General features: G+C 43.6%; 1 protein-coding gene across 2 annotated transcripts; it reads right to left on the bottom strand.

The window, feature by feature from the left end:
• Positions 1–1,819: 1,819 nt before the first annotated feature.
• LOC133973567 (jun dimerization protein 2-like) lies at positions 1,820–12,462 on the bottom strand. Of its 2 annotated transcripts, none has more exons than XM_062411505.1 (5): positions 12,301–12,462; positions 10,660–10,712; positions 3,576–3,790; positions 3,144–3,248; positions 1,820–2,894 (listed from the first exon to the last, which is right to left on the bottom strand). In XM_062411505.1, exons 3-5 carry the CDS (start codon positions 3,768–3,770, stop codon positions 2,703–2,705), a joined length of 492 nt encoding a protein of 163 aa, XP_062267489.1. In that variant the 5' UTR covers positions 3,771–3,790; positions 10,660–10,712; positions 12,301–12,462; the 3' UTR covers positions 1,820–2,702. The 2 variants fall into 2 exon arrangements, with proteins under 2 accessions (XP_062267489.1, XP_062267488.1); XM_062411504.1 differs by having other exon boundaries at positions 3,576–3,793; positions 12,301–12,460.
• Positions 12,463–14,388: the final 1,926 nt, after the last annotated feature.

Here is a 14,388-nt window from a genome sequence, read left to right on the forward strand (position 1 = left end):
GAGAAGAGGAGAGGTGTTTAAAGACAAAGCATCCGCCATCGTTACCTCTGAGGAGGTGAACTCCCCTGTCAAGTTGTTGTTTGTATGTACACAAGATGACACACAAACTACTGGATGGATCTCCTTGGTGGAAGGATCTGTATCAGGGGATTTTCCTTCACTTTCTTTAACATGTGGAGATATGATGGTTTTGGGACATTTCCAGAACCATAGTTAAACCGTCATTTGAACCCACCATCTGTGTGTCCAGGGCAGTGTCCCAGCCTGCACCACAGTCCTGGGCGGGGGTCTCCTGCTGCTCGGCCTCGGCCTGTGGACAGGACTGTGTGATCTTCCCCCTGCTGCTCCTCCTGGTGGAGGTGCAGAGTTACACTGACCTCCAGCTGATCCAGTGACTGAGACGAGGTGAGTCCACGGACGTGCTGCAGAAATACACCATAGCTGATAACGAGTGTGAAGACAAATTGATTTGTTGGGCTGAAAGCAAACCGTGTAGTTCACAAAATGTCCAGTAGAGGGTACTGTTCACCGTGAAGTGTTAATACAAATCCGGTTTATTAGGGGTTAATTAACTTTATTATGAAATCAATTCGGAGTCTTAACTAGACAGTTTATTTAGGGCTCCCGCTTTTGTTGTCATAAAGAACATCATAGAAAAAGTCATGTATCTATTCATTTACTTTTTTCACCCTTATTGTTATATGAACTTTATATATATAAACTAGACGGGCAGAGAGTGCATACCTCCTCTAAGGCTGATTGGCCACAATAATGCCATTGTGGAATTTCTACATTGATTTATGTGTATTATTATGTTTGCATATTGAGATCAAATACAGAAGTCACATACACAGAAGAGTTCTGCAAACTGCTCATATTAAAAATTAACACATGTATATTCATTCTCTGATACAGTTGGATCACTCCCTAAAATGTATTAAGATTTACAATTCTGTGCTTTCATGATATCCCCATCTGCACGAGCTTCCACCTGTTCACGGTTATTAGGTCTCCACACATGCCTGATTTATTTCTTGAGAAATTCGCCAAAGATGTCCAAATCTCTTGATCTGCGCCTGATCCAGGTTCACATCACAATTTAATAGTTTCTTCCTTGAGTCTTTGTGAAAATCCACCTTGTAGTTTTTGCATAATCCTGCTAAATTACAAAAAAAACACAGATGAAAACCTAACCTCCTAGGAGGAGTAATCAGAGATCAGTGTGAAATGAGAAGTCACATTTTTTTTTATTAAAGGTCACGACTTGTTTCTATGGTGGCGGTTTTTTTAAAATCTTTACTTAAATGTCAATCGCTGTGAGGTGTTGTTTCCTCCTTCGGCAACAATCTGACTGGTGTTGTGTTACGTTATAATAATAACTCTTATACAAGAGCAGTGGTACAAAGTGTTGTTGTGTTTCAGTAAAAACCAAAGATCAAGACGTATAAAGGAGAAGTGAAATAAAAAGTTCAACCAATCGTTTCATAACGGTTGTCAGGGGAAGGCTTTGGGCAGAATTTAACAAGGTAAGAACATCTTAAATAAACACGATAAAAATACATTCAGTTAAACGCTCAGCAGCTGTTTGTTCTGATTGCAGATCGGAGATAAATCTGCTGCGATACTCGAGCCCGGAAGAAATAAAAAGCCCCAATGACCTTTTCAGATTTTTGCAAATGAAAGTAAATCTTTTGCTCAGTGCCAGAAAACTGGATTGCACAACTTTTGTCATTTAATACTTGTAGTGTCATGACGCAGAGGAACTAACACAACGACTTTAATCAATTTCGCTGGAGAAACATCAGACAGACGAGTCATGTTCGTTCTTGTAGTTAGAAAATAAATTTAATCTATTCAGGATAACAGAGTCGCAGATACAGACGTTGAAATACTGCTGAGCTGTGTGTTCTCAGCTGTTTGACAGAGAGACGTGACAGAGACAGACTGGAAAGGTTGAAAAAGACCAATCACATCAAGTGATTAAGGAGCATTTCATATATATGTTTACGTATAAGAAGCAGTATAAAACAAGTATAATAATGGACAGACAACAGTCCCAAAAATACAACAAGGGTGTAAACATTTTTCGTGTATATGTGCTTTTCATGACGCCAGCGTCACCACAAATCGGATCAACCGGTACCTGCCATCGTCGAGGCAGGGTATAAGAATCAACATTACAAAAACATACAGCCTCCACTCTGTCCACACTTGATTTGTGTACTTTATCCTACAAACTCTACTCCTGTATATTTCGGCTAGCATACAAAGGAAAACTGCAGAGTCTTTGTGGGCCTCCACACAGAAACAACGGCACACCGTTCACTCAGGGCTTTTGTAACAGAGCACCATGTTGATATTAGTGTGTTTCCTCAGTGTTGTTTCCAGTCACACTCTATGGTTTAGATTGGTCCCTTTATGTAGAGATGGCAAACGACTAGGCACAGTGCAGTAAGCTGCTCTCGATGCGGAGATGAAACCGGGTGTTTCCAGTCGTCCGGTGGACAGAGCCAGCTCTTGTAGCAGTACTGAGGACGCCCTGCAAACCCCAGGTCCTCGGGCAGAGTCTCCAAAAGTCTCCAGCTCGGAGCTCAAGTGCTTATTTAGAAATGTATTGCCAGTTATGTTTTTTCGTTTGAATGGCTGCCTTGGCGGGGGCAAGGTTGGGCCTCAGGGACACGACGTCCCTGGTGTCCCGGGTTTCACTTGTCGTCGCTGGACAGCTGCTCCAGCAGGGGGTTGGCCTCGCCCTCGGGCGTCTTCACGCTGTCGGTCCTCACGATGCAGGTGGGCCGGTGGAGGTTGAGCATCACCATTAGCTGCTGCCTCTCCATTCGGAGCTCCTCGATCTGGGCCTTCAGGTCCGAGTTCACCATCTCCAGACGCTCCGATTCCTGGACAGAGACGTTGCTTTATAAATAAGCTGTTCAGTATCTTACACCTGACACTAACATTTTATCAAAAAATTTACAAGAACTTTAGGTTGTTTTTGTGCTAGTTAAACCAAGCTTAAATTAGCCATATTGTGTTTGCTCAGGATAGGTTTGAAGTGTTTAAACGTGAATTGACAGCTCAGGTTAACTTGAATCAGTCTGTTCTCTGCTGCTCGACTTCTGCTCATCGGTGCTGAGTCATGATCTCACCCTCTGAAGGAAGTCAGTCCGTTCCTTCTTTTTGTTTCGGCAGCGCGCTGCTGCCACTTTGTTTTTCTCTCGTCTCCGTTTTCTCCGATCAACGTCTTCATCCATCTGTAAACACAAAGACAAACATTATTCGAATAAAATCTGATAATTACTTTACCTTAAGTTACACAATTCTACAAACTTCTACATTCTTCTTTTAAACAATAGAAGGACCACAGTCGTATACTGCACTGTATTTGTTTCCTTCTCATCTTTCACTTTAGATATCAAATATAGTGTAAAATATGTCAGAGAGATATTTGATATGACATATATGAAATAATCTGCTTTGATTTGCAGCTTCTTGTTTCTGCTCTCTGACTCGATGCATTGTTCACACACCCTAACTTCTGCACTATTTCCCCTTTTCTCCTCTTTCCTCTTCCTTCTCACCTCCGTCTTGATGGCCAGCGGCCTCTTTCCCAGCCGCCCCAGGAAGTGCAGAGGGGACAACATGGTGCCAAGCTGGCGGAAGTCAGCCAGCTTGAGTTGATCGGTGAGCGTGGTGGCCGAGATGCCCGCCAGCGGGCCAAGGCTGGGCAGGGAGCCCGCTGCCAGCGAAGGGTCAGGAATCTGTCCCGGCATCATGTCCGACCCGGCGACCACCGCTGCTGTGGGGAGAGACAGGAAGTATAAAAGAATTAGCTGACTGTGAAAATTCAAAGCAAATTTTTGTACTGGAGCTTAAAATGATTCTAGTTTTTGTTGCACTCCAGCCTAAAATATCAAATTAATTAACCTTTCACATGTGAAATGTAGAGAAACCTGCAGAGTATGTGCAGCTCGACACCTGGATCCCAGAAGTCTAAAACGATTTATCTGTTGGTAACATGAGCTGCACATTTACACCCTCCTTCCTCTATCACGCTGCACCCGTCCGACAGTTTCTTTTATCTTTATTCTGAAGTTTCAGTTTTGGAATTCCACCAGAATAAGATGAATTCACTGTCTTCAGCTCTTGTTTTCAAACATCTCTCTAAACACAGGTTGCCTTTTTCAAGAATGCATTGAGACGTTGACAGCTGTGTTATCTTCTGAGTCAGCAGCCAGTGAAAAAACAAACTTCACACCGTCAGCAGCGACACACTCATCTGTGGAGCTCGATCCTCCACACTCCAGGCTTCTGATGATTAACACAGAGGCTTTTTCGTTCGTTCGGTTCTTTCAGAGGAGACAGAGGGTAACACTCATGCATTCCACCGCCACCCTCTTTCAACAATTTGGGGCTGGTTCAGAGGCTCTGACCACAGCAACTTTTAAAACTTTTTTCTAATGTAATCATGGAGGAATGAGGGGCAGAGCCTGTGCAGGCCTAGAGGAAGTGGCTGGAGAATTAAGACGTCTCTCTAATTACTGTAAGACCGACAGTTGGAAAACTCCTGATGGCCAAATAAAAAACAAATGTTACAGATGGGAACAGCGTAACACGAGCCGACCCTGCCCATCCCAGAGATCTCCGAGGAGAGGCAGAGGCAGAACGGAGGATTTTCAGACAGTCTGACAAATGCATTTGATTTCATTGACTGTGCGCTGACTATGCAGAAAAATGTACGAGTCAAAGAAAGTAAGAAAGGTAAACGGGTGAAGTCTGGGTACTAGAGGCAAACACTGAGCTGTCACTTCATATTTTCTGCTGGGGAGATGCTGCAGTGATTTGGACAAAGCTCCTGCTTGACGGATACAGCAGAACGACTGATGCCTCACCGACTCTGGCACGTTGACAGAGGCTCGGCTAGAATAACCGGCCAAAACCAAAGCGGGTTTTTAAAACAAGACGACATCAGTGCGACTTCTATTTTAACAGCTTAACTCACATTTGCCCCCTGAGTATATTCAAGCGGAGCTGAACCTCTACAGGTCGGGCACCGGCCGAACAAAGCCTCTCTCATATGAACCCAACAAAGACGTGTATTGTGAGGAGGTGCTGCGAAAAAAACAGCTGACTTCGCTGGTGGGTGACTGGCTGACAGGCCCGGCTGTACTGTAAGTTATACGCGACTTTTTCTTTCTTTGCTCCATCTTTTTTTTTTTTTTTTTTTTACAGCAAGGGTGAAAGACTCACTCTATTACAAAAGCCATAGAGGAGGTAGTGAAAAAAGCCGAGTTATGTAACCTTATTCTAATGCACTCCACCCTGCTCATGGGCTGGTCTTGAAATGTTTTTACAGTTGGACCGGGCTTTACTGTCGTGCATGGCAGACACCAGATCAGCTCACCTTACTGGATGTGGATGGTGCGGCCTTCCTTATACTGCATCATCTGCATTCAAACTAAATTACTTTATCAAGCACAGTGAAATACTAAGGAGATCTTGATAACAATAGTCATCCATATTTAGAGTTTGACATTTGGTGTGGCTGGATGGAATTAAAGTGAACTTTGGTAGAAGTATCATTCTAGTTTTCTATGGACCCAACCTTCCTTTCTGAATGAAATTAAAAGTTTAGATGTTATACAAGTCCAGTCAAAGGTCTTTCAGCGAATCTCTGCACTCCTCTTGACCCGTTCTCCTCCACCTCCAGTCTGTGATTTATTCGCTCCAAGGACAAGTTGGTGTGTGGAGCCAGTGTCCAATGAGGCATTTTATTATTTAAATCCCAACTGACCCCCTCCCTTCCTCTCTTCCTCTTTCCCTCCCTCCCTCTCGCTCTCTCACTGTATGTATACTCCCCATTTACGCTGCACTTGGCAGCAGCCTGTTGTTTTTACTGGAGAGGAAAAGAGCAAGACCGGCCTGGTATAAAAAAAAATCTCTCTCAGACAAAATTCACTCTCGCTGAATCTCCCGGGAGAGGTGGAGGAATGGAAGGTGCCAAGGCCTCCTCGTTCTGCAGGGAGGCTGTCGAAGAACAAGCCGAACCATATGGCAGCTCGTGCAGGGGAGAGCGAAAATACAGCCAGACAGCAACACAAGATGTAGGACTGAAGTAACTCAACTACTCCATGATGAAGCAGCGTCCTCTGAACTTGCAGAAACAACCCAGGCGTGATTATTAGATGTGATAGATGTGTCCTGCTGCATCGAAAATCTGGCCGACAGCAGCACAAGACCTCGACATGTGACTGAAGAGTATGCCATGTTTTTCTTTTCTTATATTGCTCTTTGCTCACCAATAACTGAACTGGACTTTGAAAGATGCAATCCAAACTAACCCCTGGGCCAAGAACACAGCCACAGGAACTGAAGCACCCATTAGGAATGACTGAGCGAATTGCTTTGAGAGCCAAAATGGAGTCCAATATCCAAGCCGGCCAGACACCGAGGACGGGTACACAGGCTCGGATTAGGCTCCGTCCTGGACAAACAGAATATATTTTTTTAGAGATGAAAACAGACACTGGACAAATAAGTCAAATCAGGAATAATCTAACTTTATGTGTGTTAGACGGGCTCAGGCTCAGCACGATTTAACTGAACCCTGCTCAGTCAGACGCACTGAGAGGAAGGACACCCCATTCCTCGCCGAGGCCTGTCGAAACATGCGGCCGAGTCCAGACCTCGCCACACGCACACAGGCAGACGTCTACTTCAGAACATGAACCTCAGATTTGCATGACATCAGATCGCATAAATCAAAAAGCCACAGCATAGTAGCTTTGCCCGCGGCCTCCGAAACAAAGGTGAAATGACGTGTGAAGCGAGATTTCCCATTTATGAGACATAAAAGTGAGTTCCAGACAATTTATAGTCATGCTATTAAAGAAGATAATAGACTATCAACGTACCTCACTTTTGAGTTTAGCTTTCACTTTTAAGTTGAATAGAAAGTGTGTTTTATGATAAATCTTTTCCCCTCTCTTTCAACCTGCCACACAGGCGCCTGAAAATCCCCCTTGCAAATTCAAAACCCTGTCAAGTCATGAAACCCCGAAGACGTCTCAACACAGGGGGAAGTTCGCTGATGCGTTATAATTATACCCAAAAGCATGAGTCAAAGTGATTCTTACAATTTTTCAAAACAGGCGTACTTTTTGTTTCCTGTCAGCAGCAGTGGCAGCCTGCAGCCGAGGATTAGTGGTCAAGGTTTGATGATGCAACACGGTTACTGTGCTTCTGCAGTGGAGCAGAAAAGCCAGTGCCGCGGCTTTTTAGGCCCACGCTGGCCTCAGACAAAGACACCTACACAGCCCCAGCAGCGGCGGCGATGTGGGCACGGCGGCCTCTTCGGGGCGCACCGAGAGGAGAGGAGATTGCGGCCAAGGGCGGGGAGCAGAAATGTCATGTATAAGTTATGAAATATAGGAACCGTGGTCAGCACAGGTTCTGGCTCCAGCCCAAAACTAATCTGGCTGCATGCGAGCTGTGGACAGCTGGAGGTGTGTGTGAAGGGAGCGTGTCAGAGTGAGGGTTCCTATACGCCAATGTGCAGGCAATCAATGCATCCTATATATATATATATGATCCGCTGCTTTCTATGCTGGCACGCTGTATCTGTCCTCAGCTCGACAAAATGTGTCCATTTCCTGAGTCATTCCTGAGAGCAATTAGCTGCTCGGAGGAATTCGGCCCCTTAGCCAACGCCAGCAGCACGACTGGAGGCCTTATTATCCTCCTCCCCTATAGAGATGGTGAATGAGAGTTACGGGGGGGGGTACAGGGGGGATTTCAAAGGCTTCTCATTATCTTTATATACTGTTGCTTTTTAAATGGGAGTCCGCTAACAGCAGTGCATTCATTTTGTTGACTGAAGGCAGAAGTAAGGAGTCGTTTCTTGCTGTTTTAGAAGTTGAATTTTTGTGCAACCATTCATCTCAACTTCGAGTCACCGGTTCGTGGCATTTCAAGGAAAGACATGGACACTTTTCACATGTTATTTGACCACTTTTTTATCAGGGTGCTTTCGATTCGGACTATTCAAGCACTGTGTGGTCCACACACCAGCTTCTTGCAAAACTCTTGCAAATAGCTTCTGCCGTTTCAACTTGCTGAAAATGAACAATGAGCACGGAGGCTCGGGCCAAGGCATACTCTCTCCATCTCTGGCCAAGGTCTCGGCGATCATCATCATTACCGTCTGCACTCAGTCAGGCCGCGTGTTGATTTACAAGTCTTTTGCAATCCTCTGAGGGAAACCGGGGAAGTTGGCACCGACTCTCCTTCGAGGACAGGACAGTCCAAATATCTGCATTCCTCCGACCTCTAATTATGTTTTCATTGGAGTGACAAGGCAGGACGCAGGCTAGGGAAGAGTGGAGACGCTGTAATAAAAGGCCGTTGCTCTGATCACTTGGCGGTAATCCCTGGCCGCCGAACCTCAAGGGGGATCGTGTGTGGGAGTGGAAGTGATTATCATAACAGAAAATATGATCTCTGCTCGTTTCAACTTTCATTTCTCTTTTGGCCGATCGTATCTGCTCAACAGCTGCCACAAATAGAAGGAACCTTTCGAAATTCCTCTTGTGATGAACAGAAAAACATTCCCAGAGCAATTCAGCACAATTTTAAACATTTCACCTCACAATCAATGATGATGATCGAGCTTGATTCCTCCTCACAATTACAGTCTGGATGTCTGGGAGTGGGAGTGCAGTGCACGCAGAGGTTATCTTCTGTTCACAGTGACATTACACAAGAGAGCAGGAAGTTCAACTGTTGCGTTTTACTGCAGACATCAGCCGGAGAATGAGAAATTTATAGGCCTTCATTCAAACATCACTATGTGATCCTTGGCTGTCGTCCTGCTCAACTTGCTCCAAGCCGTTAAAACAGCCACACATCTATATTCTGCATCTGGGTGGTCCTGCTTGAATTATTATAATGTTACTATTTTCCTCCGCGTTGTAAGTCAGGATTAGACTCTGCATGGCCCGGAGCTTTGGCTCGTCTCAGACGTGGATTAAATGAATCGAAATACAAAATGCAGACATAAGCCGTTTCAAATGTATGGAGATCATGGCGATGACAAACCTAAGTTACTGTGCAATCCCTGACAGTAAGAGATTGGTCAACCGAGGACAGAAATTCTGATCTAACGACCCCCGGTGAGGCAATCGCCTTCATTATGTAACATGTGGTCGTCACTTGAATGCTGTTTCATACTTTGTACTCTGAGATGTCCTCATCCCGACGTCAGGCAGATGCTTGCTCTGATTAAACAAGCTCCCGTGTCTGCAGTGCACCCAGGTTCAATGCTTCTGTCAGTGTTTAGGTTGACCTTCAGTGACAACACTGTTTTTTGTGCAAACAGACAAAACTGGCTTCAAATACAAAAGAAATTGAGCAGGCGTCTTAAGAGGAGCTTTTACTTTGCTCTTTTTTCATACAAACACAGGTTTTAATGGCTCCTCTCAGTTACACCTTTGGACATTTGGGTATTTACTTCCACAGCGTACATCTAGTCTGTCTTGACATGCTGTTTTTACAAACCATGTGGAAAGGCTTATGGGGACTACAATGTGATACTGATAATGTGATACCCACGGCGGTGAGGAGCTGCTCCCCCAGCATTAGTATTAGTATCACTGAGCCGAGCTGTTGCATAGTTGGCTTGCTCGCCTGCAATGCGTCTGCTGTCTATTCAGTGCGGTGGGGTGCAGCTTGGCAACTCCAGCTCTCCAGAGACGCACTGGAAGGCATTTCTACTTAAAATAAACCCTGTGCGCCCACGTCCAGCCTCTCAGCCCTGTCGGCCCTGCGCTACTTGTCGGCTCGCCAGCCCTTCCCCATTAATCCACTGCAGCGTTCCATTTAAGCAGAAACCATCCTACGGATGTGTCCGGGCAGGCACTGGGGCATTTAAACCCTCCGCTACGTACGCCTGTTCACTCAGACACACGCAAGCACAGATCAAGACACAAAGGAAATGCACATGTAGATATATATAAAGAACACTCACATAGTTTCCCCTGTGTGAGCAGGCACTGCACCAGTGGAAGAGCACACACTCACCGTGTAGGAAAACACTGAACTTGCAAGTCACAAACCCACACACATGATCCAACCCTGCCTGTCATATTTCCCATTCCACGATTGACCTCTAACCTTTGGGCCAGCAAGGGCAGATAACTGGAGCTCCAACTGGTCTACATAGAGTTACTGTTACACAACAAACCTTGCAACTTTTAAAAGACCCTGATATTTTTCATAATAACAGTTTAGCCAAAACAAACTACTGCTGTGATGAAGAAGGATTGTAAAACTGAGGTCTGTTTATCTGATTAAATTCCCATTTGAGTCTTACACACACACAGAGGTTCCCTGGTCCGGTATCTTGTATCTTGAATATACTAAGAATGAGCAGTAGGATGGGCCAAGGAAAAGATTACCGATACAGGCCGATCTGAGTGCACATTCCTGGCTGCACTCAACAAGCTGCCAAATAAATTTCCCCCTTCGTTTACATCACTTAATGTTTTGAGATGTTCATCTAGACACTTAAGTGATGTAAATGAATTCTAAGCGGTGCCAAGACAAGAGGGTGATACTCTAGAGAGCATCCCTGATTAGCTCAATCTAAATCCACAGCTAAATACTTACTCAGAGGAAACTTGTCAGTCGTCTTCTGTCAATGATGCAACCGTGTTTGGACGCTGTAGGAAGATAATAAAATCATTCTTGTTATTCACAGTGGAATTATTATTATTCATCCTGATCTATCGATTGTAGGAAAAAGTTTTGACTGTTTATCTATTATCGAGGTCACTCACAGGTTCCTGTTTCTCAGTGAGAATGTTATGCTTTATTTGATGACTATTTCCAAACGATTTACCAATTGTGATGGGACCGATTTTGTTGGGAGCAAAATTGATTGATGAAGAGATGATAAAAATAATAATATATTAATTTAGCACCAGCCCAAAACATTATTACTACTGGATCTAAACCATCACGAAAGACAATTTGTAAATCAGCTATTTGTACAGCTGCATGCAGTGATTGACTTATAAGTTAAGTTTAGGATCGATAACATTTTAATACATTTATTAGCTTTAATTAGCTGATATGGCCCATTAGCTACTCCTCCAGAGGTACATTAAATGGATGAAGTAGCCGATAACACTGACATAAGGGTCTAGACAAGAAGCACCACATAACACCTCTAACAAACTTTACTTTACATGGTTATTTTAAATACCAAGAACTGCCCTTGTACTGTCAGCAGTCTTTTTTTTTTAATGAACTACTTCCAATACTAGAAATGAATAGGACTTTGTGTTATTATTATTTTTAATATTATTATAAAGATACAATGAGCTCGAACATGAACAATTTTCAAAATACATTAAACGACTTTTGGCTTTGCTCACAGCTGTAGAGTTAACAATTAACATGGAATTATTTAAATGTGCACGTTACTAAATAAGTTCATGGATGTTGGTTATATAATTGGCTCCTCTGTGTAAATCAAGGCTCCTGATTTAGAAAAATCAGAGCAACTGCTAAACTAATGAACCCTCAGACTATTAACAGCCATTTAGTGTAAAACACACCCTCTTATATTGATGTTAACAGACTTTAATAACAGCTGGCAACGTTAGCATATTATCGTGGCCCCCCCTTACCGCCCCCTGACTTCGAAAAATCTTCGATCCGCCCCTGGAGTTTGGCACACCGGAGTGACGTTAGCTTTAGCATGTAGCCACTTTAAAAAACACAAGTGAGGCGTGTGTGTTGTTACATAACGCGTCTCCCTGGGGGCTTCACCGACACCTCTCCCGTTTAGCAACACTGACATGAACAAGTCCGAGGATGGAAACACCTCCCGACGCTAACTGACACTGAGCTAACGGGGGTGGGGGGGCTAGCGACCCTGTAAATAAACCGGGACAGTTGCTACAACAGTTTGTAACAACAGCCGTAGTTCACGGAGCGCGGAAAACTACCAAACGAATGGATTCCCAGAGTTTGTTCTATTATCCTACAGGCAGTGAGGGAGAAGCACGACCGCTTCCATTGACAGGCAGAGACTCGGCTGATGCTGTTAAAATGTAAATATACAAGAAGCTGATAAGAACAGAGAGGAAAGTATCTCACAGGAATATGCAAATGTGCAGCAGGGTTAAGCTAACAACTAGCATAACAACAACAACAATCAATAAAAGCAGGGAAGAGAAGAGAAGAGGGGTGGGGGGGGGGGGGGTATGGCGAGAAATAGCGTCAGTCAGCACGCACGCTTACCTGAGAGGCGTCCAGGAGCTCCGCGGCGGCAGCAGCAGCAGCAGCGGGCACGGTGCGGGAGTCAGGATGTGGGTTTTGGGACTAACCCGAGTCGTTGCATCAGCCCCGTTTAAGTAGCGAGCCAGTGTGTGAGGGCTGAGGAATGCGGAACTGCTGGCCCAGACGTAAGCATGGTGAAAATACTGTGAGAGAGAGAGAGAGAGGGAGGGAGAGAGAGAGAGGAGGACACACACACACACGCTGGGCTCGTTCTTGCTCCACCCCTAGCAACCACACACAAAAAAGAAAACATACACACTGGCTGGAGGAGAGGAAAGTTTCATCTGAGGCACACACACACACGCGCATGGAATAAATAAAGTGATGGATGTAAACACACACACACACACCTAATCTAACCTCTGTGAGAAAGTAGAGCCCTGGGCAACAATAAAATGCATACAATCACTTATTTATAGCCTGTGATGCAGTATTGTGATCAACTTCTTTTGGGGGCTTGTGACCCCTCCTCACAAGTTGCTATGTGTTTTGTTTTTGTGTTGACCCACTCTCAGTGTAAAAGTTGTTTTGTTTTGTTTTTGTCATTTATTTCAATGGCAGAACGTGTATGAACATGTTTTTAACATCAAGAGTCATATATTATTCCCTGAGAAAATGGCAGAAGTTGCCAATGTAAGAGGAAGTGGAAAACTGATTCCTGGATCCGTCCCTTTATCCGGATCAAAGCCCCACATTTCTAGGCCCATTTTCCTATTTTGGTCCAAATCTGTTTAAACTATAACGTCCTTGGTGAAAAGTCTTTAAAAACAAAAAATACAATCTTGTGCAACAGAAGTATAACTACTTCATTTTGACCTTTATTCATCTGCACCCCCTCAGATCTATCTTTGGTCCTGACTCCAGGATCAGGAACATGTGGCAGGAAGGATTTAAACACTGCCCCTCATGTTATTATTTGTCACCTTTACCAGAGTTTCATTTCATTTAAATCCCTCAAATCAGACTACGTGGGATTATGTCATTAAATACAGGATGTGGTTTAGGGCGTGATAACTTTCAGAAGATGTTTATTATGAGAGATAATTGTAAAACCCAAGAATAAGCAAATTATTAATTTAACCAACACCCTATTAAATATGGTAGCAATCATAAATTGTTCCTCTCATACCAAACCACTGCCTTAAGTGAGCTACAGAAAAAGGGAAATAAAACATTTAACTGATATATAACCAGCAGCTAAAACAGTTCTCCTCCTATAAAACAGTAATTATATAAACCCGTATGAGTTTTGTTCCCTTTTTTCCAACTCAGAGAAAAATCTTCATTTCCTCTTTTCTAAAGGAAAAGAATGGGTTTTAAAAACCCTTATGTTACTACTGTATATATGATATTGAATAAACTTTATTTTTCATCCTGTAACCAAAAGGTTGTTTTCACCGATTCATCCCAGCAGTTGTTGAACAACCATCAATGTTTTCCTCAGTCAGCAAAACTCCTGTCATTTGAGCTGAGGATGTTTAATGTATCAGAATCAGAATCAGAATCAGAAGTATTTTATTGCCAAGTAGGTTTACACCTACCAGGAATTTGCTTTGGTTGTTGGTGCTTACAATGAACATAGAAACATAAAACACAATAAGTACATCTTCAAAGGTCGTCACACATACAGTATTTGATACGTTTCTCAAAAGCTGCTATGTTTGATTTTTTTTTAAACACTCCTTAATTAACAGGTGACTAGATTCATGAAACGTAGAAACTTCAAAACACAATCACAAAACAATCATTTCCAGTGCTGCTTCTAGAGAGTTCCAGAGAAACTTGACCTGGCTGCCTCCTCCTGCTGCTTCCCTCTAGTGTGGACACATCTAACTGCATCCATCTGGACTGCTCTTAGAAAACTACTCATAACTTCAAATCTACTATAAAAAAAATACACAACACAATACCAATTTGTGTTTGCCATCTCACCTTTTGTGTAACATTATGGTTTAGTAGTAGATTAAATTTTTCCGTTACAATTTCATTTGTGATATTTTTTGCCAAAATCTCCTCTAGTTGCAGGTTGATTCAATGATGAACCTACAA

The sequence above is a fragment of the Platichthys flesus genome, chromosome 18 (assembly GCF_949316205.1).
Source record: "Platichthys flesus chromosome 18, fPlaFle2.1, whole genome shotgun sequence".
NCBI lineage: Eukaryota > Metazoa > Chordata > Actinopteri > Pleuronectiformes > Pleuronectidae > Platichthys > Platichthys flesus.